At 44.2% G+C, this 26940-nt stretch overlaps 3 protein-coding genes across 9 annotated transcripts in view; 2 read left to right on the top strand and 1 right to left on the bottom strand.

The window, feature by feature from the left end:
* Nucleotides 1-5716, top strand: part of GPBP1L1 (GC-rich promoter binding protein 1 like 1) — a 55179-nt gene extending 49463 nt beyond the window's left edge. For all 6 annotated transcript variants that reach the window (XM_067725976.1, XM_067725974.1, XM_067725975.1 and 3 more), the window contains exons 8-12: nucleotides 930-1070; nucleotides 1534-1692; nucleotides 2847-2971; nucleotides 3866-3968; nucleotides 4821-5716. In XM_067725976.1, the coding sequence (XP_067582077.1) occupies nucleotides 930-1070; nucleotides 1534-1692; nucleotides 2847-2971; nucleotides 3866-3968; nucleotides 4821-4973 (681 nt within the window). In that variant the 3' untranslated portion in view covers nucleotides 4974-5716. The remainder of the gene's footprint in view (nucleotides 1-929; nucleotides 1071-1533; nucleotides 1693-2846; nucleotides 2972-3865; nucleotides 3969-4820) is intronic.
* Nucleotides 5717-7513: 1797 nt separating this feature from the next.
* Nucleotides 7514-19080, top strand: CCDC17 (coiled-coil domain containing 17). Its single transcript, XM_067725980.1, is given in 14 exon segments — nucleotides 7514-8088; nucleotides 8152-8256; nucleotides 8358-8580; nucleotides 8669-8831; nucleotides 9051-9134; nucleotides 9223-9341; nucleotides 9589-9705; nucleotides 9938-10086; nucleotides 10190-10287; nucleotides 10446-10649; nucleotides 10820-11030; nucleotides 11098-11208; nucleotides 11510-11577; nucleotides 11579-19080. Coding segments are annotated over 14 exon segments (1908 nt in total). The 5' UTR covers nucleotides 7514-7923; the 3' UTR covers nucleotides 11670-19080.
* NASP (nuclear autoantigenic sperm protein) overlaps nucleotides 13595-26940 on the bottom strand; it is a 35184-nt gene continuing 21838 nt past the window's right edge. Inside the window, exons 3-15 of one of the 2 annotated variants that reach the window (XM_067725964.1) lie at nucleotides 25694-25804; nucleotides 24090-24170; nucleotides 22942-23051; nucleotides 21259-22245; nucleotides 17551-17630; nucleotides 17066-17151; nucleotides 16883-16956; nucleotides 15958-16146; nucleotides 15674-15840; nucleotides 15249-15305; nucleotides 15083-15160; nucleotides 14275-14403; nucleotides 13595-13784 (exon numbers count right to left, since the gene is read on the bottom strand). In XM_067725964.1, the coding sequence (XP_067582065.1) occupies nucleotides 13704-13784; nucleotides 14275-14403; nucleotides 15083-15160; nucleotides 15249-15305; nucleotides 15674-15840; nucleotides 15958-16146; nucleotides 16883-16956; nucleotides 17066-17151; nucleotides 17551-17630; nucleotides 21259-22245; nucleotides 22942-23051; nucleotides 24090-24170; nucleotides 25694-25804 (2230 nt within the window). In that variant the 3' untranslated portion in view covers nucleotides 13595-13703. The remainder of the gene's footprint in view (nucleotides 13785-14274; nucleotides 14404-15082; nucleotides 15161-15248; nucleotides 15306-15673; nucleotides 15841-15957; nucleotides 16147-16882; nucleotides 16957-17065; nucleotides 17152-17550; nucleotides 17631-21258; nucleotides 22246-22941; nucleotides 23052-24089; nucleotides 24171-25693; nucleotides 25805-26940) is intronic. The other variant, XM_067725965.1, reaches the window with a different exon arrangement.

The raw sequence follows: 26940 nt of genomic DNA, 5'->3' as shown, positions 1-26940 counted from the left end.
AATTCTCTGTAAAAATTTGACATAATTATACCTGATTGGGTTAAGAATTAAATAAAATAGATCAAGCATCTGGTACATAGTAGATAACTCTGTGAAGTTTATTCCTTTCTTTAGCCTATATTTTCTTCTTTAATAACAAGAAAGAAATCCTTTTCACTCAGACCCTTCCTTTGTCCTAGAGATCTCTTGGTTCTAATTGTTTCATTTTGGAAAAACAGACTTTTTTACTTTCTTTAGCCTCACTCCATTGATGTGCCTCAGACAAGAGTGATTGACTCAGGAAAAATGGAGTATTCCATCTACACTATGCTGCCATCATAGTTGGGGTCAGGGCCAGAGTGACAGAATGGGTCCAGACCCCACAAGACCGAACAAAAGAAGGACCTCTGGACTAAATCAGGATTGTCCAGCCATTTATATTGCCCTCCCTGGCCTGTAACTAGCCTCCTGCCATCAGTGTTCCTAGAAAACATCATTTTTCTGATGTGCTCTTTGGAGGCAGGGGTGGGGGGTTGTCAGGATTACATCAGAGGTTAACAAACAGCACACTATAAAAGAAAACATTTGGGGGGGGTCAAATAAGTTTAGAAAATGCTGTGTAGTATATCTGCCTCTCAATTCACATATATAGTTAAGTGCTTTGAGAAACAGCACAGTAAAAGAAACCTGTTGTCGAACTATATTCAGCCTAGCATCTCCCAGGCTTATTGGACTAGGGCTCTGTTTTTGAGAAATACCTGTTAATATCCCATGGCTTTTCTGGTTCCTGTCTGCCTTTTTCCTTCAAGGTTATATACCTCCCAATCGTGTTGAGACAGGTGAACTCTTGGAATTCATGTTTGCACATAACATTTCACTCCTTATGATCTTACAGGCTGAGCTTCTGTCTGCATGCTGTTCTGACTGATTTGTTCTCTCTTCCCATGTAGCCCAGTGCGTGGAAAGCTAACAGAATGGAACACAAATCAGGATCCCTTTCCTCTAGCCGGGAGTCTGCTTTTACCAGTCCAATCTCTGTTACCAAACCAGTAGTACTGGCTGGTGGTATAGTTTTAAGCTCTCCCAAAGAGGTGAGTGAGAATAAAGCTAAGCAGCCTTTTCTAAAGTTGCCCTTTCCCGTTTACTTAAACTGAGGTAAGTGTTGTGACGTGTACAGCTCTAACTCCATTTCCTTTGTAGTTATGCTTAGCTCAAAGTCATTTTTTTTTACTGGTGATTCCCATCAGCATCCAAAGATGGGCAGTAGCTGGGTGGGGTCATTGCCCTTTGGTAAACCATGGTTGGCCTGTGTTTGACACGTTATGCTGGCATCTGGAGAAAGATCGGAGAGGTGCTATTTAAACCATCTGGTTTTAACTGTAAGAACTCAGCAGAGCTGAAGTCTGTTTAAATGAAAAGGATAGTTTATTTTTGGTAAAAGAGTGATAAATAGGCTACCAGATTCTGGAAAGCAGTACCTTGTAGAAGTGACCTAGAGAATCCCAGTACTTACTCTTTGCTGTCAAGAGCAACCTATTTGTGGTATTTGCCCAGAGCCCTGCCAGCACCACTCCTCCAATTGAGATCAGCTCCTCTCGTCTGACCAAGTTGACCCGCCGAACTACTGACAGGAAGAGCGAGTTCCTGAAGACTCTGAAGGATGACCGGAATGGAGACTTCTCAGAGAGCAGAGACTGTGAGAAGCTGGAGGATGTAAGAGCAAAGGGTTTTTCTGGGGCAACATAAGTGTTTTTCTATGTTATACATGTGCTTTTTGTTCTTAAGCGAGAAAGATGTGGTACATTTTTAAAATGACAGAGATTTGTCTGGAGGAGTAACAGTCTGTGATAAAGCGAGTTCAGTTCTTTGTTCAGCATATTTCAAATTAGGGCTCATTTCAGTGATAGCTGCCTTGGGACTTAGTGCTCTTAAACAGGGCAGCACTGCTTAAGCCTTGAATTGAAGTTGGTAAATTATAGAAGCATATATATATATATATTTTTTTTTTTTTTTTTTTTTTTTTTTTTTTTTTTGGCTGCTCCAGGTCTTAGTTATGGCATGCAAACTCTTAGTTGCAGCATGCAGACTTCTTAGCTGTGGCATGCATGCAGGATCTAGTTCCCTGACCAGGGATTGAACCCGGGCTCCCTGCATTGGGAGCACAGAGTCTTACCCACTGGACCACCAGGGAAGTCCCTTTAAGGATTATATTTAATTCTAATATAAGAAAATCTGACGAACAGAACCGTAAAACAAGAGGGTTTCTTTTTGGTATCCTGCAACAGGAAGGTTAGAGTTCCCTGTCCAAGAGGGTAATGGCAGCTCATTCGTATTATCAGGAAACTTGTAAGTTTTGGTCGCCTTGGAACTAGGGTAGTTGTGCTCCCATCCACATTCTAGTTAGGGAAAGGACAGAGCCAAAAACCTGAAAACGGATGTCTGTCCCTTTTTTAAATGCTTTCTTAAAAGCTACCCCTGCAATTTCCACTTACATTTTATTGGCCAACTGTCAAATAGCCACTCCTAGCTGCAAGGGAGCCTAGGAAAGTGAACTTTTTAAAAGCTGAGCACATTGGTTCCTTAGTCCAAATCAGTAAGGAAGAATAGAAAATTGATATTGCATAGGCATCTAGTAGCTTCTGCCACAGTTGCCATAACCTGAAGTTAAGATGGTAGCCAGTTAGTATCCTTTGGAAATCTTATTAGCAAGATGAGCAAGTTCTCGTTTTTAAGTGGGAAAAACCTATTGGCTGAGATCCTCTTCTAGAAAGCATTTTCCTGGGTTCTTACTTCTTAATCTCTTAGATTGCTTATCTTGCCCCAAAGGGGTATTAAACCAAATAATGTCCTTCCTTTCCTTATTTCAGTCAGAGGACAACAGCACACCTGAACCAAAAGAAAATGGAGAGGAAGGCTGTCATCAGAATGGTCTTGATCTCCCCGTAGAAGACGAAGGGGAGGTCCTCTCTCACTCTTTGGAAGCAGAGCACAGGTAAGTGAGGGTCAGATCACAAGGCATGCTGTGTATGGCCTACAAGGAGTTTCAACATACTTAAGACATTTCAGAGTCCCGTACAGAGAGAAGTGCCCCCAGCACCACACCTTGTTCTCTCTGTGTGCCGCAGGTTGGCCTGTTGCCCACTGGGTATTCCTTTACAGACTCAGCTAGCGTTTTCACACCCTCCTCTCCAAGGCATTCTTGTAGTTTAGTTTCAGACTCAGTTTACGGCTCCAGTTGGAAGGGGTGGGGTGGGATGAGACCTGTTTCCTGGTGCTGTTGTGGTGGCCCCTTGGCCCCTCCTGGCCCAAGTGAGAAGTTACCACAAGACCCCTTTAAGGGGCCTTGGGATTCATGAGGCCCGAAGGTAATGGAGCTTGTTCTTTAAATGAGGGCCTTGAACACAGAGCCACCCAAGCTGTGTGGGCAACTGGATGGCAGATGGGGCCTGCCAAGTACCTTCCTGAAAAGGGGCTCCTGTCCAGAGGAACTTTAAAAGGGGTCAACAAGATCACAAGGTTATGGAGTCCACAGTGCCATGAAATTAAAAGAGAACTTAGGTACATGTGGCTATGTACTAATTTGCTCACAGGAGACAAAGTGAGATTTCTTCTGTTTCGTCTGTGGGATAGTTTGACTCTATACTGCTACTTCTACCGTCCCTTCTCTATAGCTCTTATGCTCTCCAAAGAGCAACTACGGAGATCCTCCATCTAATTCCAAGCACCTAAGTAGTCATAATTAAAGCTTATCCCACTGGGAAGAAAAGAAAAACCCAAGTTTCTTCTCTAACATCTAGGTGGGTACCATTGCCCCTGGGCTGGAAAGTTGTGGATTTCTCACTTATGCTTAAAGGTATATTTTTTTTGCCTGACCTGCCTCTACCAGGTTATTGAAAGCAATGGGATGGCAGGAGTATCCTGAAAATGATGAGAATTGCCTTCCCCTCACAGAGGATGAGCTCAAAGAGTTCCACATGAAGACAGAGGAGGTATGTCATAAACTTTTGCTGGAGACCAGTTAATGACTAGGAGAGAAAGGAGATAGGACAATCATTGCCCTTAGGAAGCCCCAGTTTAGGGTGTGAGAAAGACCTTGAAAAAGAAAAGTTACTTAATAAGTTGCCATTGTAGAAATACGGAGGAGCATCCCATTCTGCCCAGGCCAGTGGTGGACACAAAAACCAGGTCAGTAGTTAGCAGATTTCAGAAAGCAGTATGTTATTTCATCCTGGAAGCTCTAACTCCTTATCAGAACCACAAGGCTGTATTCCCGAGGTTATGGGCTGAGCCCTTGGTGTCTGGCTAAGCAGGCTAACCCTCTGCTTCCAGCTCTGTGGTTTACCTCTGGTAGTCCAGCCAGAGCCAAGAAGCCAAATAGCCTATCTGAATTTCTTCAACAAATGCCTGCATTCTTTCTCTGAGTAAAACACTGCCAGGTCTCTACAAACTTCATGAAACTTACGTTCAGGTGGTATATATTTAAAGCATAAATAACAATGGTGTTAAAATCCTATAAAGAAAAGTATAGGTTGACATAAAGACTTTGCTACTCAGAATTCTGTTCCCCTGTCATTGTCATCACCTGAGAACTTGTCGAAATAGGAAATCTCAAACTGTACCCCAGACATACTGAATCAGTCTGCATTTTAAAGAGATCCTTAGGTGATTAATTGGCACATTACAGTTTGAAAAGCACTGCTATAAGAAATCTTCAGTCTCTTAGAACGGTCCCCCTCTACATTCTGCCTAGAATTGAATTGAGACCTGGGCTTTCCCAGGTCCCATGGGCCAGTGTAGTTACTGACGGTTGTCTTTTTCTTTCTTTCCCTTACCAACCACAGCTGAGAAGAAATGGCTTTGGGAAGAATGGCTTCTTGCAGAGCCGAAGTTCTAGCCTATTCTCCCCTTGGAGAAACACTTGTAAAGCAGAGTTTGAGGACTCAGACACGGAAACAAGTAGCAGTGAAACATCTGATGACGATGCCTGGAAGTAGGCTTATAAATGCTTACTGTTAAATCTGACCCAGTAAACTCAGCTTGTGCATTTAGGGGTTATACAGAAGAAATCATTCTTTTCCTTTTCCTTTTCTTATGTTGTTGTTGAATACTTCATGCACAAGGGAAATAATCATATCCCAAAGAGAGAGCGAGCAATTGGCTTGTTTAGCTTTTGTTGTTCTTCCCTGTTATCTGCTTAATAGAACTTCATGTGGTGGGAAAGATTTTTAAAACACACACACATACACACAGTATATATGGGGCGATGCACAGGTGGGAGCTGGCAGGGCAGAGGGGAGGAAACACTGGTCTGCAGCAGCAGCTTCTACTACCAGCCCTTGGGGCACTCACCCCTGTGCTCAAGCAATCATTGTCAATGACAAAGTGACTATTGAAGTTATAATTGTATTAAATTAATGCTAATAATTTGGATATTTTATTTTATTTCTGGCTGCTCGGGTAACATTAGCCCTTAACCCAGCATATATGGTTTTTTCACTTTTTTTTTTCTTTCTGGGTACAGCTGTAAAATATTTGGATATAGGAAATGTGTTATTCTTGCAGCCTTGATATTCAGGGTGGATTGTAAAATATACATTTTTGTGAGATTTCAAAGATTAAGATTATTTTGATAACATTATTTACAGATTTAAAAGATGTGGTTATCACAAGTCTGTTGAGGGGGAAAACTACTGCATAAAATAACTAACTTGGAATAAATATTTTGCATCAGTTTGGATTGTCTTGTGTAAGAAGTATATTTTCTTTAAAATTAGATGAGTGGATTCTTTTTTAGGGGAAATACTACTTTTAGAGGTCTGAGGGAAATCTGAATTCAGACACACCTGTTTCTCCTTTTAGCAGATATGTTTTTGATGCAGAAAAACCTGTGCAATAAACTACCAGTAATAAAATCAGAAACCCAAGTTTCCTTTCTGAAACTGTTTTTCACTGCCCATGTATTTACCAGTGTGCCTATTTTTTAAGGAAGTCTGTGCCTCAATTTTTCTGCTAAATAAGAACATAGGGTGTCCCGGGCATTGTGCAAGGCCCTGGGAATGCAAGGAGCACCCAGCTCAGTAGGGTTACATAAAAAATGGAACCTTAGGCCAAGATCTGATGGACAATTAGAAGTTAAACTAAACAACAGATACCGAAACTGGCACTCTTCAGCCAGCCCTACAGCACATGGTCCCTAGTGGATATACAGGCCCGAGATCATGCTCTAATGGGAGACAAGCAAAGGAATAACAGGCCTGACCACTTGTTAGAAGGGTAAAACTAACTTGTAGTGTAGGCTCCAGAAGGGGTAGAGACTAGAGGTAGAGTAACCAGCATAATTGTTAGATTCTAAAGGCTAGGAAGGCAGAGACCTTATGTGCCATAACGTACGGTAGTCTCTCCTGCTAGTAGGGGCTTCTCCTGCTAGTAGTATAAGCAGTGCACATATGAACTGTGGAAATGGTGATTGAGATAGAACAGAAAGAACTATATCATATTTCATTGAGTATATCTATTTTAAGACATTTTATGTACTAATAAGAAAACTTGCCAGTTATGACACTCCATTAATTGTGAATCCTGATTTCAGTGTTAAAATATGAAAAAGTGTGCATCGTAGGATCAATGAAATACTATAAAATGAGCTATAAATTGGAAATGAGAAGTAGGTTGACATAGAGATATCCTGTATGTTTGGTCTTCGGCTTTGCCACTTAGTAGCTTTCTCAGAACAAATTTCTAAAAATGTACCTCTTTTCCACTTGGAATTGAGCTGGACAATTGAGATTACATACTTTGAAACACTTTGTAACCTGCTGCTAGTCATAGCTTGGCCTTACATACCTGGGAGCGGGGGCACCACTACCTGCCTTGTTTAGAAACATGGGGCTAGGTCAGAGCTCCCGCCTCTGTTGGATTCATATATTTGGGTGGGGGTGGCAGGGAAATCTGGTCAGCAGGAACGGGGCCTGTGTGGCCCCTGGCTAGTCCTGAGTGAAGAGTTTACCTTTCTGTATTTGATTCCCTCTTCTGATTCATTGTGTTCTCCCAGAACTTTCAATTCTTCAGCTGTGTTGATTATCTTGTGGGGGCGGCAGGGCGGCGCCTAGGGGCAGGAACTAGGAGTTAGGGGGCCTTGGTATGACTTGGTTATGCAAAAGATGTTACTTCCAGAGAGGCACCGTGCAAGGAAAAGCTTTTTTTTGCAGTACGCAGGCCTCTCACTGTCGTGGCCTCTCCCGTTGCGGAGCACAGGCTCCGGACGCGCAGGCTCAGCGGCCATGGCTTACGGGCCCAGCTGCTCCGCGGCATGTGGGATCTTCCCGGACCGGGGCACAAACCCATGTCCCCTGCATCGGCAGGCGGACTCCAACCACTGCGCCACCAGGGAAGCCCAAGGAAAAGCTTTTAGTCTACGGGAAAGACATGGTTTCCAGGCAGAATGCCTCCTCTTACTCAGGTATTCCTTGGAATGGAGAATGACACTAACTTGGGTTACATCCACTTGGGCAAAACTAGAACGAACAAGGTGACACTTCCCTGCCAGAGGCTATTAAATAACCAAGACGGAGTATGTGATATGGGCTCAGCTAGTTTAGGAGGCAACTCTTTGCTCCCTTTTATTAATATAGGCAAGAAAACCAAGGTGTGGTGTTAGAGACTTGCCCATACTCATGCAATGAGGTGGAACAGATTTTATGACATCTTTTTCAAGCCAGGGCCTCCTCCCTAAGGTGACCAAGCCTGCCCGCTCACTCTCCAGACCTGCCCAGACCTGAGGTTGTTGCCCAGGGAGCTTTAGCTCCTCTCCAAACATAAACTTGAACCGGTAAACCTGGCCTTTCCTCTCTGCCTTTGGCTATTTCATCCTCCTTTCCCTTTCCCCTGCCCCTCTGTTCTGTCTTCTGCAGGTCTTGGCTGCTATCAGGAAAGGAGTCCCATCCCATGGACTCCCACTCCGGGGAGCTAGGGCTCCTGTCCTGTGGGTCCTGTGACATGGTTTTCCGTTCCTGGGCCCTGCTGGCCACCCACACTCAGCGCTTCTGCATTGGCCGTCAGCCCCGGGAGCTGACAGTTGGAGAACAGCCCCCAATAGCCACTGAACCACGGGTACCCAGGGTAAGGGCCTCCTCCATGGCCATGAGATGGTACTGAAGTGACTGTAACTCTCAGAGGATTCCTCACCCCACACCCTGTACCCAGGTTGTGCCAGAAGAACACCAGGGCCTCCCAGACCAGGAGGCCAGCAAATCGGCTCTGAAGAGGCTAACAGATGAGGTATACCTGGATTTCCCCACTGAGCCTCCCCACCAAACCTATAGATCACGCGTGGGTGAGATTACCCCAACATGGAGATTGCGGGTTACTGTTACCTCCAGGTGCAGCGGCTGCGGCTGTATCTGCAGGAAATGCGACCCAGCATAACAGAGGTCCCCAGAGGGTCACAGGGGCCCTGGAGGCGGTCAGAGGCACCGACTCAGGGTCCCAACTACGAGACTGCTGGGAGCCCCGGCGAGCGGCTGCGGGCGCTGCACCGGACTCACGCAAGGCTCTTGGCAGAGACCAAGGCACAGAGCTGTGCCCTGGAGCGACGCGGCGAGGGTAAGGGAAAAGAGGGGGACTAGGGCCCACCCTCCCCCTTGGCTTGAGGTCGCCCGACCCGTTCTGATTTGATCTCTTACCCCCTCAGAACTGAGCCGGCACCTCCAAGGTTTGGCTTGGACCCGGGACGGGAAATCACGCATATTCAGCCTGGAGCGGGAGCTTCGAGAACTCCGGGCAGAGGCCGGGCGAACGCGGGGTGCTCTAGAGGAGTTAGGGGCGCACGTTCAGCAGCTACAGGCCAACCCCGGGTGAGGCCGACGAGCCGGATCCCGGGAGCTCCGAGTCACCGGCTGGCGGGGGGGCGGGGCCGGAGCGGGGGGCGGGGCCTGGCCCGGCTGGACGTGCGAGGTATGCACCCGGACTCGGCTGGAAGGCCGCGCGAGTGAGGTCGGGAAGGGGCGGCGCTGCCGGAGGCCCGGGGTCTGGGTCCTTGATTCCGCCCCCGCGCCGGCCGTCCTCCACCCCAGGACCCGGCTGAACGCCTTACGAGAGGCAGAACTCTGTGGTCCGGTGCTACAGGCAAACCCAGGGACTCTGGCTGCGGAGATCGGGTAAGATCCGGGCCCCGAGGCGGGCACGGGGCAAAGCGCTGATCGGTCCTGGAAAAACGCTTCTGCCTTCTTGTCCCCTACTCCCTAGGGCCCTGCGTGAGGCCTACATTCGAGGCGGCGGCCGGGACACCGGCATTCTGGGCTGGATATGGCAGTTACAAGTGGAGGCGTCAGCTCTGGAGCTTCCGCGGTCGCGGACCCGCAGGGGTGAACATGAGGGGGCCAGCCAGGAGGGCCTTAGCCCTGGGGAGAGAAAAGGGCGATGAGGGAGGACATCTTTGGCTTGGGAACCACTTGAGCAAAAACCCAAGGTAGAACACCTGTCTTTGCGGGGGTGCCTGCAATGTTAGCTGACAAGTCCAGCCTTGTCCAGAGAATCCTAAGGCTGGAGAGCTGCTCAGAGCAGCTGGTCACCAGCTGTCAGAGATGACAGGTCAGACTTGTTCAATCGCAGGAAGACAGGCAGGTGCCGCATTCAAGGAGCTTCTAGCAGTGGAGGCTGAAAATCGGCGCCTGGAGGCAGAAATCCTGGCTTTGCAGATGCAGAGGGGTGCAGGCCGGGTGCCCTGGGGTCAGTGAGCACCCAATTCCCCCCCGCCTAGCCCTCCCCAGCAGGCCAGGCTCAGAGGAAGGGGTTAGAGGCACCATGCACGGGGAATAAGACCTGTGTCTGAGCCCAATCAGTCTGTGTCCATGCCAATCTCCAGGTGTCCGTAGGGGTTTGGCTCTTGGGGGAGGAGTACCTCAGCCCAGTTACTTGCTGCGTCCTGCTCAAGGGCGCCCTACTCTTCCCCTGCACCTAGGGCACAGGGAGCCGAGACTTGTGGCCAATCCCAGCCCACGCCTGAGAAGAAGGGAAGATCCCCCAAGCCTCCCGCCTCCAGTGGCTCCCCCGCTGCCGCTGCTTCCACACTCCACAGGCGTCCTATTCTTGGGTGGCGCCGAAAAGGCTGTGAGGACCCAGGGGTTGGGACAGGGGCAGTTCTGCTCTGTGCAGTTGGGGGAGCATAGAACACCTAGGAGGCTTTCTGGAGGAATTGACTCTTCCCCTGCAGTCGCAGCTTCCTGGAACCATGACCAGGAACATGGGCCTGGATCCACACTTCCTCCTGCCCACAACTGACGTTCTGGGCCCTGCACCCTACGACCCTGGGTGAGGCCTGCTCCCTCCTTTGACATCCTTTGTGACTTGGTCACCACTGCTGGTTAAGGAGACCCACTAGGGCCAGCTAGGGTGGGGGGACTGGCTGGGGGTTGGGAGGGTGAGAGGAGGACTTGGGTGTGTGTGCGCTTGAGGCCTGTGTTTCCTAGGGCTGGCCTTGTCATTTTCTATGACTTCCTGCGGGGCCTTGAGGCTTCTTGGATTTGGGTGCAACTATTGACTGGCTTGGCCCGAGATGGACAGGATACAGGAGGGACCACAGCGTTGCCCCCAGCCCTTTGCTTGCCCGCACCTCCAGCTCCTGGGCCCATGGGCAACTGTGCCATCCTTGCCAGCAGGCAGCCTATACCCAGGTCAGTAGGTGGAGATTTATGATGTTGGTGCTTTTTGCCGCAATTGAGGCTTGTCCCTCATTCTGCTACATTTTCTCATCTGTATACAGGGCCACTGGCCCTGAGGGCCAAGTCCTAGGAAGGGAGCAGAGCCACTTCTGGCTCCTGACACCTGTTTTTGGTTGCTCTAGACTACCACCTTCACCATCAGTATCCTTGGTCTGTGAGCTGCAAGCCTGGCAGGGGCTGGCATGGGCTAAAGCACCACTGCCAAAAGCCTGGGCCTCGCTGGTGCTATTTGACCGGGATCAGAGGGTACTAAGTGGTCGCTGGCGTCTCCCACTTCGGACCCTTCCTCTGGACCCCAGCCTTAGCTTTGGGCAGCTGAATGGGATTCCCCAGGTGAGTGTGGAGGATGGGGACTGGGTCCTCCACGGTACAGATGCAGTACCATTTCACCTCTTCCCAGGTAGGTCAGGCCGAGCTCTTTCTGCGGCTGGTGAATGCAAGAGATGCAGATGTACAGACACTGGCAGAGATCAATCCAGCAAGTGCCCACGAGTACCAGTACCCACCTCTGGTGAGGGCCCAACCATAACTGGGGCCCCCACAGGTGTGGCTGATGTGGTTAATAACCAGCATTTGTTGACCACTATGTATGTGCCAACCCACTACTAAATGTTTTCTGTGAATTAACTCATGTGACCCTCACATATCCTATTAGGTATGTACTACTGTGTAACCAAGTAAGAAAATCAGAGCACAAGGTTAACTTGGTTCACAGTAAGCAGTTGACTCTAAGGTGGTCTGACGCCAGAAACTGTGCTGTTAACCTCTACATAAACCTTTTGCTAAAGATCGACCTTCTCCTTGTTCCACAGGTGCCCAACTCATCTTCACTGGAGGCCAGCTCCCTGGCCCCAACAGCTGGCTTTGTTGACCCCCCTCCTCCTGAAGACCCCCACCAGCGGCAGAGTCAAGCACAGAGAGGAGGGTTTGCGCCCTCAGCACAGCTTTGACCCACCCCCACTGGCTTTCTGAGTCCAGAAGAATGGGCGTAAGAGTAGCTTCACAGGCACAGGACTGGGGCCTAGACTGAGGCCTGTTCTCCCATCTGCAGCTTTACTACTCCATGTTCTGACAGAGGGTCTGGAAGCAAATACAGATGTGAACACACAACATGAGCTCCCATCACAGCTCTACCACCTTCCACAAGTACTTGGCCTTTCTTATCCTTCTGTAAAAAAGATTGATGTGAGGATTAAACAGATATGTCAGGTATTTACAGTATTGCCTGGCATATAAGAAAATTCTCTGAAAGGTGACTTGGAGACAGTCTTTCATTCAGCTAAAGGAACTTGATGAACTCATTCCTGTTTTTTTTTTTTTTGCTAAAGCCAGTCTTACCGCCCACTTCTTCATCCAAATCCAAGCTTCTTCAGGACATCACCCAGGAAGCCTTCCAGGTTCTCAAGGTCACCATGAAACAGGGAGCTCCTGTAGCCATATATACTTACAGAAAGACAACCCAGTCATGTTCCTCCCAAGTTGGCGGCAGGGGGGATGGTCACAAGTGAAACCTGAATTGTTACATTGGGCGTGGCCCCAGACCCCAGTGTCAGCCAAAGGTCAAAGGCCTGGTAGTCAAGAACTCCCTCCGGGCTTCCCTGGTGGCGCAGTGGTAGAGAGTCCAGGTTCGTGCCCCAGTCCGGGAAGATCCCACATGCCGCGGAGCGGCTAGGCCCGTGAGCCATGGCCGCTGAGCCTGCGCGTCCGGAGCCTGTGCTCTGCAACGGGAGAGATCACAAAAGTGAGAGCCCTGCGTACTGCGCCAAAAAAAAAAAAAAAAAAAAGCTCCCTCCGCCTCCAACATTAGATATTCAAACTGCAGGTTCTAACCTGCTGTCTCTACAGTGCAGCAAAGTAGCCCTATGAATGCTGGAAATACTAAACCCCTTAGGTAGTAGAGGGCAGGCACTGTTTGGAATTCAGATCCAAATACTGCCTGGTGAATACCAATTTCTTAAAGGTCAGGTCAGAGGCAGCCGAGTCATGGGTCTCACACTAGCCCTGTACCCTGGACATCAGCGAGGGCCCAATGGGATGGCTTTAGTAACAGTGCCCTAACCACCAGCACCCTTACACTGGGCAGCCAGAACTGCTGACCCATTATCCACCTTTCAACCCCACATCCCACTGAAATGCTCCAGGCAGCCCATGATCCCACTCTAAGATCTTTAAACACAAGTCCAGAGACCAAGAGCTTTTTAGCATCTTTATTTAAGAAGTCAAAACTGTGGACAGGTAACAATTCCAACTGTTGATATTTTCTGTTATAACAAATATAACTCAACCAGCCAGTTCTCCCCCCAGATTCCTTCTTCCAACCACATCCAGAGTGTCCATCAGTCAGTCCCTTAGTCACTTTCAAACCAGAAAGCTCAATTTTCTACAATTAGCACACCAGTTTCCTCAAGGATCACTCCCCCCTCCCCAGCCCCAAGTTTTCTTCAGTTCTTTTTTCCAGGACAGGATTATGGCCCCAGTTGGAGACGAGGTGGATAAGACAGGTGCCACCTAAGGCCTGGCTTAGAAGCTGTTATCAGTTCACAGTCAAAGTCCATCAAACAGTATCAGCACCGAAGAGCAAGATCTTCACCAAGTCTTGTTTTTTATAGCTCCTGTCCAGGGAGAGCACCATTCCAAGTTCACAAGACAGCTGGGTTCAGAGTATTTAAGATGGAAAAAATATAGCACCATTGGAAGATAAGGGCCTACAGCCACACTTGATTTCATCACCTCCACATCAGACAGGAATCTGGATTAGAACTTCCAACACAGAGATCAGTAGAGGAGGGAAAAAAACCCCACAAAAACCTTTGGCCACCATATAAAACCCGGAGTGCTCCAAGGCACACATTTAGCCAATATTTAAGGAAAAAAAAAAAAATCATCAAAGCCTCAACCTTTGCTTACAATCTTTATTGAAGTTATACAAAAAGAATCCCCCAAAAGTGAAAAAATACATTATATACAAAAACACTTTCCATTGGGAGGAAGGCTCTGCTCCCTCTCTTAACATGCAGTGCTTTCAACTGTAGCTCCAGCCTCCACTGTTCCCTCCACTGCTGCCCGGCATTCAGCCTGATTCTCAGCCTGGAAGATAAACAGGGAGCCTGGGCATAAGTGACCCTACTTTAAGCCATTCTTTCTTACACAACTGAGCAGGCCTCAGTCAGAGGAAATAAACACAGGTCCCTTATCTGCTTTGCTCTCTACACTAAAAGAGCAATGACCACAACTTATAAGGCCATTTCCTAAATTCTCTGTAATAGGGCTGACAGAGCCAGTGTTCATATTAGAAAGAGGAGCAAAAAAAGACTGAATGGTCTTGCCAATTAAGTGTCTTCTCATACATTCATTAGAGTGGGACCGGTGATATGTATATAGGTTCCATTTGTCAATGAGACGTCCTATATTTTGTAACCAAACTGTTTCCTGTATGACCTCATTGTTTTTGAGGGTTGCACTCAAGTAATCCAAACAGGCTCAAGTTGGGGAACATGCACTTAGAAGGACTGGTTTCCCCAGGCCCTGAGAACAAGGGGAAATGAGGCAAGTGTCCAAACCCTGCTTAACTGCCCACCTCCTCCTCCATGTTTTCCGAAACTTCAGTTCCACTGGAGACAGCATCCCCACTGCCTCCATTCACCTCCGGCTCTTGTTTGGCTTTCTTTGCATCATCTTTCCGGGGGCTCTCTTCCTCCGGTTTTCTCTAAAGATATAATTAATGGTGAAGGCTTCACAAGTGTGCTTAATGTTTTCAAAAGGACAACTGTAAAACAATTCCTTAACGCCCCCCTCTTCCCTATGGTGCAAAGATCCCAACACCAGGATTCACAGCTCTAAGGGTCTCCCTGGCCACAACCTGTCCTCTGCAGAAACAGATTGGTCTGCCCAAACATACCAGTTCAGCCTCTCTAATGGAAGAGTGGGGTGGGGATGAGGAATAGATCTGAACAGTAACCAACCCACAAATTTGAATTCCTACATTTGAGTCAGGAAACAAAGCAAGAGTTCAGGCTCTTCCACAAGAGAAAAAAATTACTGCAACAGGCAGAAGGCAGACTCACACAAGTTTAAGTATCAAGAGATCTGCTGCTGAATGACTACTGTAAACCTGCCAGCTTCCTAAGATGGGCTGATCTGACCAGTCCTCCTCATCACTTTTCCTGAGAGCCCTTGGGCTAAAAACCAGGAAAGTTTTGCTAGAAGACATACTCAGTCAAGACCGATCTTCATTCAAATCCTCGCCTATTTTTGCAAAACGAATGTCTTATTGCACCTAGTATGAGGGGTGTTCATAGGAAAGATACTCCTCATGTATCATTTGGAGGAAAAAAAAATGCAGAGTGAGAAGAAGACAGAAAAGAAATGACCACATATAGATTTACCTTCTTTCTGACAAGGTGAGAAATATCGGTCACACAATTTGATGAGGAAGCACCATCTGTTGGCTTTCTACAGGCGATCTGGCAATAAGAAACCTTTGTTAGCAATGTACTCCTAGACAAACACTGAGGTCTAATATTAAGTGACAAAAACCACCTGAATACCCACCATGGAGACTGAAGAGCCTCCTCCACTAGGAGTGAAACCTGAAGTAGAGCTCTCCACCTGTGTGAGAGATGACAAACCCAGGTGGGTCCCAGGACAGAGCCGACCAGGTCACCCACCTACAAGCAACTGTTTAAGACCTCAAATACTAGTGGCCACCATATAGTAGCAACATCACTCACCTCCTCTACTCATACCCGTGGTCACACATAGTAAGTAGCTGAGATAGAATTCAAACCCACACATTAATATTTACTATGTGAGAGGAACAGTATATGAGTTCTCACATTCCCTCTGACCTCCAACTCCCTGGAAACCAAGTCATAAGTTAAGATTCTTAAGCAAATGTCACGCTAATACCATGATAAAGGGCCTTCAACAATATCGAATATACTATTATCAAAACTTTAAAAGGAAACCAAACGAACCAGAGTTGCTTTCAGAGCCAATTCAGCTACATTCCCACTACGCTGGGACTCCTTTGCATCTTCTATCTTCTCTCTAATTTCAGGTAGCAGCTCCTTCAGCTCCTCAATTTCTTTCTCATATTCAGTAGGTGACCCTTCGGCCTCCTTCATATGCTCATTAAGTACAGCTAGGAAGAACAGGCTGAAGTGATCAGTAACAGATAACACAAAAGATGCCTTTTTTTTTTTAACTGTCAATACTGGATCCATCAAAATCATTGTGGAAACAGCTGATGCTTACTCACCCATTCTCTTCTCAATGACTTCAATAGATTTGCTGAACTGTGCCACTGCTTCATCATACTGAGAGTTGTACCCATAGGCCAAGCCCAGCTGGTAGTGGGTCTCTGCAAGGAGCCGATCATGGGCTTCCAGGTACTGCTCCTGCAGGTTTAGGCAAGCCTGGAACTCCTCCACAGCTTGGATGTAATTCTCTAACGAAGAGAAAAACAGCAAGCAATACTTCTAAAATTTCAGACCATGCTGCAGGAATATGCTCCCATCTTATATTTCATTTTTCTTTGTAGCATCTCCAGGACCCTTGACTAAAAACCATCAAAATGACTTTAAAAAACCTACTGAGGTGCTTCCCTGGTGGTGCAGTGGTTAAGAATCCGCCTGCCAATGCAGGGGACACAGGTTTGAGCCCCAGTCCGGCAAGATCCCACATGCCACGGAGCAACTAAGCCCGTGCACCACAACTACTGAGCCCGCACTCTAGAGCTTGTGAGCCACAACTACTGAAGTCTGCGTGCCTACAGCCCATCTCCGCAACAAGAGAAGCCACCGCAATGAGCAGCCCGTGCACTGCAACGAAGAGTGGCCCCCGCTCACCCCAACTAGAGAAGACCACGCAGAGCAAGGAAGACCCAACGCAGCCATAAATTTAAAAAAAAAAAAAAAAAACCCTACTGAGAAGGACTTCCTTGGCGGTCCAGTGGTTAGGACTCCGCACTCCCAATGCAGGGGGCAGGGGTTCAATCCCTGGCTGGGGAACTAAGATCCCACATGCTGCACAATACGGCCAAAAAGAAAAAAAGCCTACTATCCTTTTAAAGCTAATTGCCCACAATTTATGATCAATTGAGCTAGATTTTAAGGAATTAGAGGAAGATTAAGGCAGGGGCAAGGGATGTGTTAGAAAAGAGAGTAAAATGGAAAATGTATTACCAGATTCAACACTAACTTCTCCAAGTTTAAGATGTGCCTGTGCAGCATAAAGCTGAGCTTCTTTCGTGTCTTGCCTAAAAGAAGGAAAGATGGTCAGAAACCTTATTAATAAGCATCTGTCGAACCCTAACTGCTTTGTCTTCAACCACCAAGCTCCCAACCTAGAAGCACCAAGAGTTTTACCTTTTAAAAATGATCTTTGCTAAATCCAGCATATCCCAGGCAAGCTCTAGGTTCCCAATCTCCTCTTCTTCATTTTCTTGAAGAGACTGGAGTATATCCAAATCATTAGTATTAGGCAGAAGTACAAGACAGGCATCATTTGATTATAAATCTAAATGTATAATTTAGTATAGCTTGGGGGCGTGGGACGGGGAGAGACTGATATAGGATTCAAAGTTCATATTTTTCTCCCTAAACCTACAGAATGGACCCCTACAAAGTCTACCCCATATCACCTTATGTCAGTGATAGTTAGCAGTGATATGTTGGGTCATGTCCTAACTGACAGGACCCCCTGGGTTCAAATGGATCTGTCTATTCCCAACATGAATAAAGGGTCCCCAAGCCCTAACCAAGAAACAGCTGCCTATAATAATCATGCCTACACTAGTAAACCAAAGTCCCACAATAAGAAAGTAGACAATGATACTGAACAAATAATTCACCTTGTTTTCAAGAAGTGAATCATTTGGTGTTTCTTCAGCCTTGTCATTTTCTTTATCCTCCTCTTCTGAGCCCTCGGTTTCTGCAAGTAAAAATTCTTCAGTATTGAGAATATTAAGGATCTGACAAGTCAAAAATTCCAATAAACATTTGTCAAATAACCTATATTCTGAGGTAGGACAGGCCAGATACTAAGCCAAATCAGTTAACATCTGAACTGGATGTAAATAATAAAGCCAGTGGTTAACAGTCTAATTCAAGTCTAATCCAGACTTAGACTGTATAATCTTATAGTGTCTATGGTTCAGAGCTTCAATGATCAACAGGCTGTGTTTCTCTTCTAAAAGTCAACCTGGACCGTTCAGATCAAAACAGATTAGCTGACTTTTATTCATGGGCTTTAGAAGCTCCCATCTACTCAACCAGAATCAGTTGGAGGCCTCAGCCAGTATTCCTGGGGTCTTTAAGCCAATTGTCAGTTAATACTAATAAGGCTAAGAAAATACCAAAAGTTAAATTACTCCAGTCCATTCAAAGCAAGAATACTCAAGAGACTAGCTTTCCCACAACAGAACTGTGAACGTAAAAGCATAGCCCTTACCAACTCTCACCAATGAGCATGCCACACACTCCAGCCAGCTCTAGCACGTACAGAATTTGAGTGAGCAGTACCATGTTAAAATTTCCAGCCATATCAACACCGTATTTCACCATATTAACAACACTCACAAGTTAACTGCCTGTAAGGACAGGCTGCTGATAAATAGCTCTACACATCACTTAAAGTTCAAAATGTCAAGTGATTAATAAATGAACCTTTGGGGGTCCACAATTCATGAAATGGGTATAATGTGCCTATCTCTGCCATCTTTCATTAAGCATTTAACACCAGCAGAAAAGCTCAAATGTTGTCTCCTAACTAAAAACTAGGCCTTAGAGCCATGAAGTCAGGTTAAAGGACTTTTATCTAACAATACTGCTTCGGGATGGGAATAGGCACAGAAAAGTCCTATAAATTAGGACAAACTAAAGCCCTCTAAGAACCAGTTAAAGTTACAAGCTAATTATAGTTAACCTCTACAGCAAACAAACCGCATTTTATCAAGTGCCTCCCTTTTCTCCTGTTGACTATGTAATTTGGTGCTTCTGAAATATAAGTACCCACACCACCATACACCATTATATTTCCATGCCCAAATTTCGAAGTGGTTTGTGTACTTAGTTCCCTGATGTTAGACTAGATGGGTGGTTTTATTGACTCTGACAATGAAGCCCATCCTCCACCAGAATATATGACAGGTGAAGCAGATCTTTGTATTTCTCACAATACTAAAAAAACCAAACACCTTACCTTCCCAATTTGTAGGAAAATTTGACAAAATGTTGTTATTCTATGTTCTTCTTATTTATCTGGTATCTGTTCCACTCATACCAAAATGCTAAAAGTTGACATCTAATTTGCATAAAATAGTTATTTGGAGTTTTACATCAAATTTTTAAATTAAAATTCTTATAATGGTCTGAGAAAAATATTGGTTTCTCTTGAGGAATCTGTACTACCTTCATGGAATGGTGGAGAGGGAGCTAGGTTAAAGAGAAAGCCATTACTTTAAAATAACACTTTCCAACCTGGTAACCTGTACCCACATATTACTAGGAATGCAGTGAAGGCCTCAGTAAAGAGATCTGTTAAAATATTTTCTAAGCTTCTTTGAAAATGGAGTCTTTTTTGTGGTATGCCATCCTTCAGAGAAAGGGAAACAATGTTTTATAACATACCATTTCTCTGATCTTGTAGCATCTTCAAAACAGTACGGGCAGAGAGTTGTGCAAACCAGAAGAATGACTCTCAAAGGCCAAGTAAAGGCAATCTGCTGATTCTCTGGTTATTCTAGCATTCCCAAAGGATAGTCAGGAAACACTACAAATTGACCTGTACAGTCTGTCTGAGCATGGCCAAGCTTTATGCCTACAACATTAAAATTTTGTTCACTTACCAATCATATCTAGTGTGACAATGAGAAAAGAATAGGCTTATTATCTTTTTTTTTTTAAGGGATATAAAGAGCCCAAGAGATGGCAGGAAATGGAGGTTTTAAGAGAAAACCTCTTGTAAGATTTCTGCAGGCTAGTGTTACCATGTAAATTTCTGACAAGAGGTGGGTTAACAGAAGGGATGAAAGTTGCCTTCCTCAGTGTGAGGTATCTTTGGAAGAACAATACATTCAAATCAGATCTAGGGTCGGATTCCAGTACTGTGATGTACTGTTTGACCCTAAACAAGTCACGTAACCCCTAAGCCTCAGCTTCCTCATCACTATAACTGGAGTAATACTACCTACTTACACAGTACTGTATTTTGGAAATCAAAAGTAATGTATGTGAGAGCTCTAACAATGTTACTTGTGAGACTCAAATGAATAGTTTTTGAACTGTGGAGAAATGACATCTCTACTGTAGCTTATTATTCAAAGTCCAACTTCAGAGAGCCAGCAGAGCTTTTTACTACTCTAGCTAATTATCATTAAAAATTAAGACATGGGAGGTTTTTTTAAATTGAGGAATTCAGTTCTGTGCTTTTCCCATAGATATCTCCTAAAGCCCAATAAGTAGCCCAATGGTTCTACCATTTAGCCAATTCACTACTGGTTACCATGCCTGTGCTGGCTGGAGTACAGGGACCTGCACATAGGTAGAAGGAAGTTTACCAGAGTCAGCTACACATATTGATAATGGGTCTTTGAACATCTAAAACTTAAGAGAACTCGAAGTAGTCTGTCAATTATATAAGTAATATATATGTGTAATAATGATTAATTAGAATATACCTATGGTTATTAATAACATTAGATAAATCTTATGGACAGTAGAATCCTCAAATGATAGTATAACTCAAGTCAGACGTGCCAGTTATGGAGTTGGTAATTAGAGGCTTATACATCTTAATGAAACTGAATCACAATTAGACCAATAATACTATATAAAGCATTCACACTTTATAATGTTCTAAGTAACAAAAAATTCAGTTTAGCAGCCAAAGCAAGCATGAAATGAGGGGGGAAAGCAGCAAGAGGGCTTAACGGTTAGGTTTTCTGTTATCTTTGGAGGGGGCTAATTTAACTAATGTGAATAAGCCTCTAAACACTTACTGAAGACTAAAAGTAAAGATTACCAGAGTTCTTCCACTCTGGCGATAGAACATTCAAGGGTTAACTGCCTTCATATAAATGGCATGCCTGCTTAAGTGTATCAATTCAGTGGATTCTACTGCTCTAATCCTGATTCCTAAAGCAGAGAAAAAGGAACCAAGTGAACAGTAAATTTAAAAATCAAGAGGCATGCAAGTGAACATCCATTCAGCATTCTCTGCCAGCCTAGCCCACTATTTCCCTATCTACCCCACTTCCCACCCACCTTTATTGGCTAGTATGGTACAAGTTACTGATAGCTAGCCAAGTCTCAGATATCACAGAAAGGCCTATTTTGCAGTTAGTAAAGCGTTAGTTTATAAGCCAGCTAAAGAAGACTTGCTTTAACTTGCTCAACTTATCACCACCTTCTTAAACTAACCCCATTTTCACTCAGCCCTTTCCTAATCCGGATTAAAGGCAGACGGAAAATCCTGAATGGAAGGCTGACTTTTACCCATGATTAGTGAGTCAAATCCAGAATGTACTCCACCCACTGCAGCTCTTGCATGTCCCGGTTACCTTCACCCTCTTTCATCTGTTCTTCTTTGTCTTGTGTTTCTTCATTAGCAGCTATCTTAACTTTGTCTTCAGGGGATTTCTCAGTAGCCCCCTGGGCTACCTTAGTCTCAACCCCATCTCCAGCTGCCTCAGACTCTTCTATAGACAGCTTAGTCTCCTCCTGGCTAGGAACCAATTCTGCCCTGACCTTCTCCTCTAGTCCTGAGCCATCTTTTGTTTCTGTCCGTCCTTCTGCATTAGTCTTCGGTTCATTGGGAGTGTGATCCCCTGCAGCTGATAGTCCATTGACTGCACCATCCTTAGGGAGAACTGGCTCCTCCTGCCCAGGCTTCTCGGAGACTTCTGATCCAGCTTCTGCAGCCGAGGCCTCTGCAGCCTGTGCTGTCACCTCTGGTGACTCTTCAGCAGGAGGCAATTCTTGCCCTACCAACTGCTCAAGAACAGCCTTTCCTGGCTCACTTGCAGGGACAGCTACCTGCTCCTTTGGCTCATCCCCACCCACATCCACTGGCTTGACTGCTTCTATCTCCACTGCAGTGCCCTGCTCTTCTAGAGTCACAACAGGTTGCTCTTCTGAAGCTTCTTTTGGTTTCTCCTCTATGCTCGCAATTACTTCTCCCTGACCTCCTTTTTCTCTGAACTCTTCTTGGACGTCAGTTCCAGAAACTGATTTTCCTTCCTCAGCATCTGGTGTTTCCCGTTCTGCCTTCTTAGAAGTGACTTCAGCTTCATTCAGTCCTTCTGGCGCTGCTGTTCCTTTTCCCTCTTTAGTGGTTTCAGTTAACTGATCTGGAGTTGATTCAACTTTTTCCTGTAGTTCCCCTGCAGGCTCACTTATATCCATATCTTCTCTTCCACCCTTCTCCATATCAGTTTCCTGTTCTTTATCCGTTTCAGGCTTTACCAGAGACTTGTCTTCTGTTTTTTTGGCTTCTTTTTCTCCCATGGCGTCATAAACCTGTTCTCTCAACTCTTCCCTTGCTTCCTCTACATGGTTAAAGAACATGAAGCATAAACATGTCTTCGAGTTTAATGATAAAGGCATAAATGGAAACTAAAAATACATTCCCTTTAAACCCTCAAACAGCCTGGCTTATGTTTTAGCAGATGGCCTGCAAATTATCTGCCCCCTTGAGAAAAGCAAAGGGAAACTCCCAGCTAGCAGAGCAACTTACTGCAAAAGAAACCCAAGCTCCTTAAATTAGATATTATTTTACTTGAGCATTCTGATATCAGTTAGGTAAGAGATGCCAAGCTTTACATTCTCTTCTATACACTATATAGACCTCCATCTGATATGTAAAATTCTAGCAGCCAAACTCAAATTAGAAATTAACATTTAATTTTCTTAGACACAAAAAAATGTAAAAGGGCTCCAAAAGCACAGCCATTAAAATAACTGAGCTGTAAAGACTTTTTAAAATTCACATCAGAAAAATATTTAAGGTTGTTTTAATACTTAAAACATCCATTTAAATAACCAGACTTATTTGGGAAATTAAGTTATCCCCTTACAAAAGCCTGCTATCTGTTTCAGTAATCAGCCACCTCCCCTGCAGTCTCCACCAGATGCAGGTGTCACCCCAGGAGAGACCATTCAGGATAAGGAGAGCCCTATTTCCATCACTTGTACACAAGAAATCAACGTCGCATCTCTTGAATGTCCCATGTAACTCCACATACCATCTATGTTATCATTATTTTCTACCAGAGTTTCTTCTTCTGTTTTTTCTCCTTCCTCCTCTTCCACATGCACACCTTCCAGGGCATTTCCCAACACACCATTCTCCATTCTAGCAGAACAAAAGGAGAAAGCACTAAAGGTATGATGGCTAGAACCTAACAGTCTTTGTAAGACAGAAACTGTAGTCCTGTATTATAAAAGCAACAGAAGAGTAAGCAAGTACAGAGAATATAAACTATAAGCACTCATGAAAGAAATGCAATGATCAAAACTTTTAATATAAATTAAGGCTGTAAGAGCACTGAAAGAAATAAACATACCCTTTTTATCCAGCCACCTGAAAAAACACTGATGACTCTTATCAAAAGGGCCATATTTCCCAAACTTCTCATCCACCTACATTTCTCTAGATGGCCAAAAACATTCTGGCAAGGTTTTCAAGACAAATCCTTAGAATGCTCTACAAAATTAGAAAACTTAGCAGAACTGAGATTAAATAGATTACAGAATATTTGCTCCTCTATGTACCCTCAATATATTTTATTCTGATTAATAAATTCTGGTGGAAAATACACAACTTTCCAACAGTTAAGACTACTTGTGAGTCTTCTCTTAAGACATTTTCACATGCCAGTGTTTTCAAATTGTCCTTCATTCAGTCCTTCTTATGGATGACTGTTTTGGGCTAGCTGAGAGTGATTTCAAAGGTTCTCTCTCTAAATTGGACTTTGATAAATTACTGACTGACTATTCACTAATGGAAAGACCTCTGCTTCTAATTACTGCAAAAGTCAAAATTTAAGTATAACTTTACTCTTTGTATCAGGTGACTTTCAAAACTCCCATCAAGGGAATTCTCTGGTGGTCCAGTGATTAGGACTCCGCGCTTTCACTGCTGGGGGCACAAGTTCAATCACTGGTTGGGGAACTAATATCTCACAAGCCCGCAGCATGCCCCCCCTGCCAAAAAAAAACTTCCATCAATATTTCATGCTCCTTCTAAACCCCCCCAGTAAAACCAGTCCCACTTAGCTCATGTGAAATCTCAAAGCTAGTAAACAATCTTAGCAAACAAAGAAGCAAGTTTTTAAATAAGACTACTATGATACAAAACATATTCCTTAAAGACTTGGCTTGAAAGACATACCTTGCCAACTCCAAAAGCGATTTCCCATAGAAAAAGAAGGCTTCTCCACATTCATTAGCTGTCTCTCCATACTTCTTACCTCTACAAAGAGAGTAACAGCTAAGATCTGAATTAACATCTAAAAATTTCTTCCCCTAGTTCTTTAGCTATAAAATGACATTTCTTCTGTAACACATCCTTCTAGGAAACCAATGCTCCACTCCTCTTGCTTTGAAGTCAAGGTCCAAGGGACTTTAAGAATGAATGAATTAATGTTGCCTGTTCTTCATCTATATAGTATATAATTACAAATTTAGATATATAATATACATTATATAATTAGAATATAATATATACTCTAAAAGACATCCATTTGCTACAGTTATACTATATAATCTAAGAGCCAAATTACATTAATAGGCGTTTCTCCTGGTATAAGATAGGGGTCAATACGGGCCAGAATATTGTTAGAGTTAGAGGGCCTTTGGCTGGGACCCAAAGCATGAATAAGGTCCATGGAAAGGCATGATGATAAAGAGTTAAAGAGAATGTTCTCTGGAGCCTGACTGCCTAGGTTCAAATCCTGCCTCTAACTTTTAACCTTAGTCAAGTTACTTAATCTCACAGTACCTCAGTTTTCTCATCTGTAAAATGGAAATGTTAAGAACCAGTCAGAGATATTGCAAGCACTAATTAAGTTAATGTATATAAAATCATTTAAAATAATGCTCAGAAATACAGATAGCACTATATATACAAATTTAAACTATTAATATCTAGACAGGGAAGAAGAAGAGGAAAAAAATCACAAGTGTGATAAATGGTAAGGAGGAGGTACTTTATGTGGAGTAAGGAGACCAGCTATCATGGGGTAAAGGCTTGGCAGAAATCATGCTAAGTCAGGCCAACTAATAGCCTGAGAGATTAGTGAGAGTAAACAGTACAACTAAACAAAGAAACTACTGTGATGAAGGTCATGTTTAAGGGTAGTCTACTAGATTAGGATAATGCATCTCAAATTTTCCTCCTAAATACCCTTAATGGCAGGACAGTGAGAATACTGAACTTTCCAGGAATAAGGAATAAGCTAAGAAGTGTGTTTCTATGTGCTTAATCTTAAAAACTTAGATTTTAACATTTTCATTTTAAGATAACCACATACTTTTATATAAAAATACCTAAATACTCAGCATCAGATGAAATCTGGGCCCTACCCTTAGCACAGCACTGAATACCAGAACCTCAGCTCTTCAGACTCAGGTGATAATGAAGAGACCAGAGGCCAGAGGCCAATAATCTGAAAAGATTATTGCAGACATCCAGGAGTAAGACTCTGTTCTAGAAGGAGTAAGGGTTGTGGGGAAAAATGGACAAATATGACCCTGAACCAAAACCAGGACAAGCTAGTTAGTGATGAACAGAAAACAAATTACCTTAACTCAGGAAAATCAAAGGCTGAAACTGGTCAGTGATACATAAGTTTTATAGTTATAAATTTACACATGAAAAATAATCAAATCTTCTTAAACTCTTGCTCTTTATTCTTTTTATCCCATTAAACAACTTTTTATGATTCAACTTTATTAGGAACACAATATCCCATCATAGCAAAACACAGTACTTACAAAAGACTAGCTGCTTCCTGGAAGGCATTGACAGCTGCTGGAATATCCCCCATCACCAGATGTTTCTGTCCTAAACCCAATAGTTTCTTAGCTTCACTATCCACATCCAGACTGCAAGAGAAAGATTTTTTTCAAATGTCAAATACTTTTAGAACCAACATTTTTGGAATACCTGCTACATTTAAACCATAATACTTTAATTTCTTTAAACCTCTGAACTACTCTGGCAAGGCTTAGCTAACCCACACTTACCTATCACTAAAAAAACTCACTACTAAGATATATGAATGGTAAATAAGCACATGAAAAGACGCTCAACAACATCAGTCATTTGAGAAATGCAAATTAAACTCATAATGAGATACTATTATACTCCCACTAGAATGGTGAAAATGTAAAGACTGACCACATCAAGTGTTGGCAAAGATGTAGAACAACTAGAACTCTCATATTCTGCTGACGGGAATGTAAAATGGGAGAGTCACTTTAGAAAACAGCTGGAGAGTTTCTTAAAGTTAGATATATACCCACCATATGATATCTAGCCATTCCATTCCTAGGTATTAACCCAAGAGAAATGAAAGTATATGCCCATAAAGACACGTACACAAATATTCACAGCAGCTTTATCTACAGTAGCCAAAAACTAGAAACCCAAATGGATAAACTGTGATATATCCACAATATGGAATATCAATAAAACGGAATGAACTGTTGAAACACATAACATGGATGAATCTTAATTATGCTGAATCAAAGATGCCAAAAAAAAGTACATACAGTATGATTCGATTTAGATAATATTCTACAAAATGCAAACTCATCTACAGCAACAGAAGGTAGATTAGTGGTTGCCTGGAGAGGGAATGAAGTACAAAGGAGCATAAAGAAATTGAGATGATAAATATATCCTTATCTTATGATATTGGTCTACAGGTATATACACATGTAAAAGCTCATCAAATTGCTCACTTCAAAAATGTGCAGTTTAGGGGACTTCCCTGATGGCGCAGCTGTTAAGAATCCACCTGCCAATGTAGCGGACACGGGTTCAAGCCCTGGTCCGGGAAGATTCCACTTGCCGCAGAGCAACTAAGCTCGTGTGTCACAAATACCGAGCCTGTGCTCTAGAGCCCATGAGCCACAACTACTGAAGCCTGTGCACCTACAGCCTGTGTCCCACAACAAGAAAAGCCACTGCAATGAGAAGCCCACGCACCACAACGAAGAGCAGCCCCCACTCGCCA

Source organism: Pseudorca crassidens, chromosome 2 (genome assembly GCF_039906515.1).
Source record: "Pseudorca crassidens isolate mPseCra1 chromosome 2, mPseCra1.hap1, whole genome shotgun sequence".
NCBI classification, from domain to species: Eukaryota; Metazoa; Chordata; class Mammalia; order Artiodactyla; family Delphinidae; genus Pseudorca; species Pseudorca crassidens.
The sequence above is the reverse complement of the archived record's forward strand: the minus strand, read 5'-3'. Positions and strand labels throughout refer to the sequence as shown.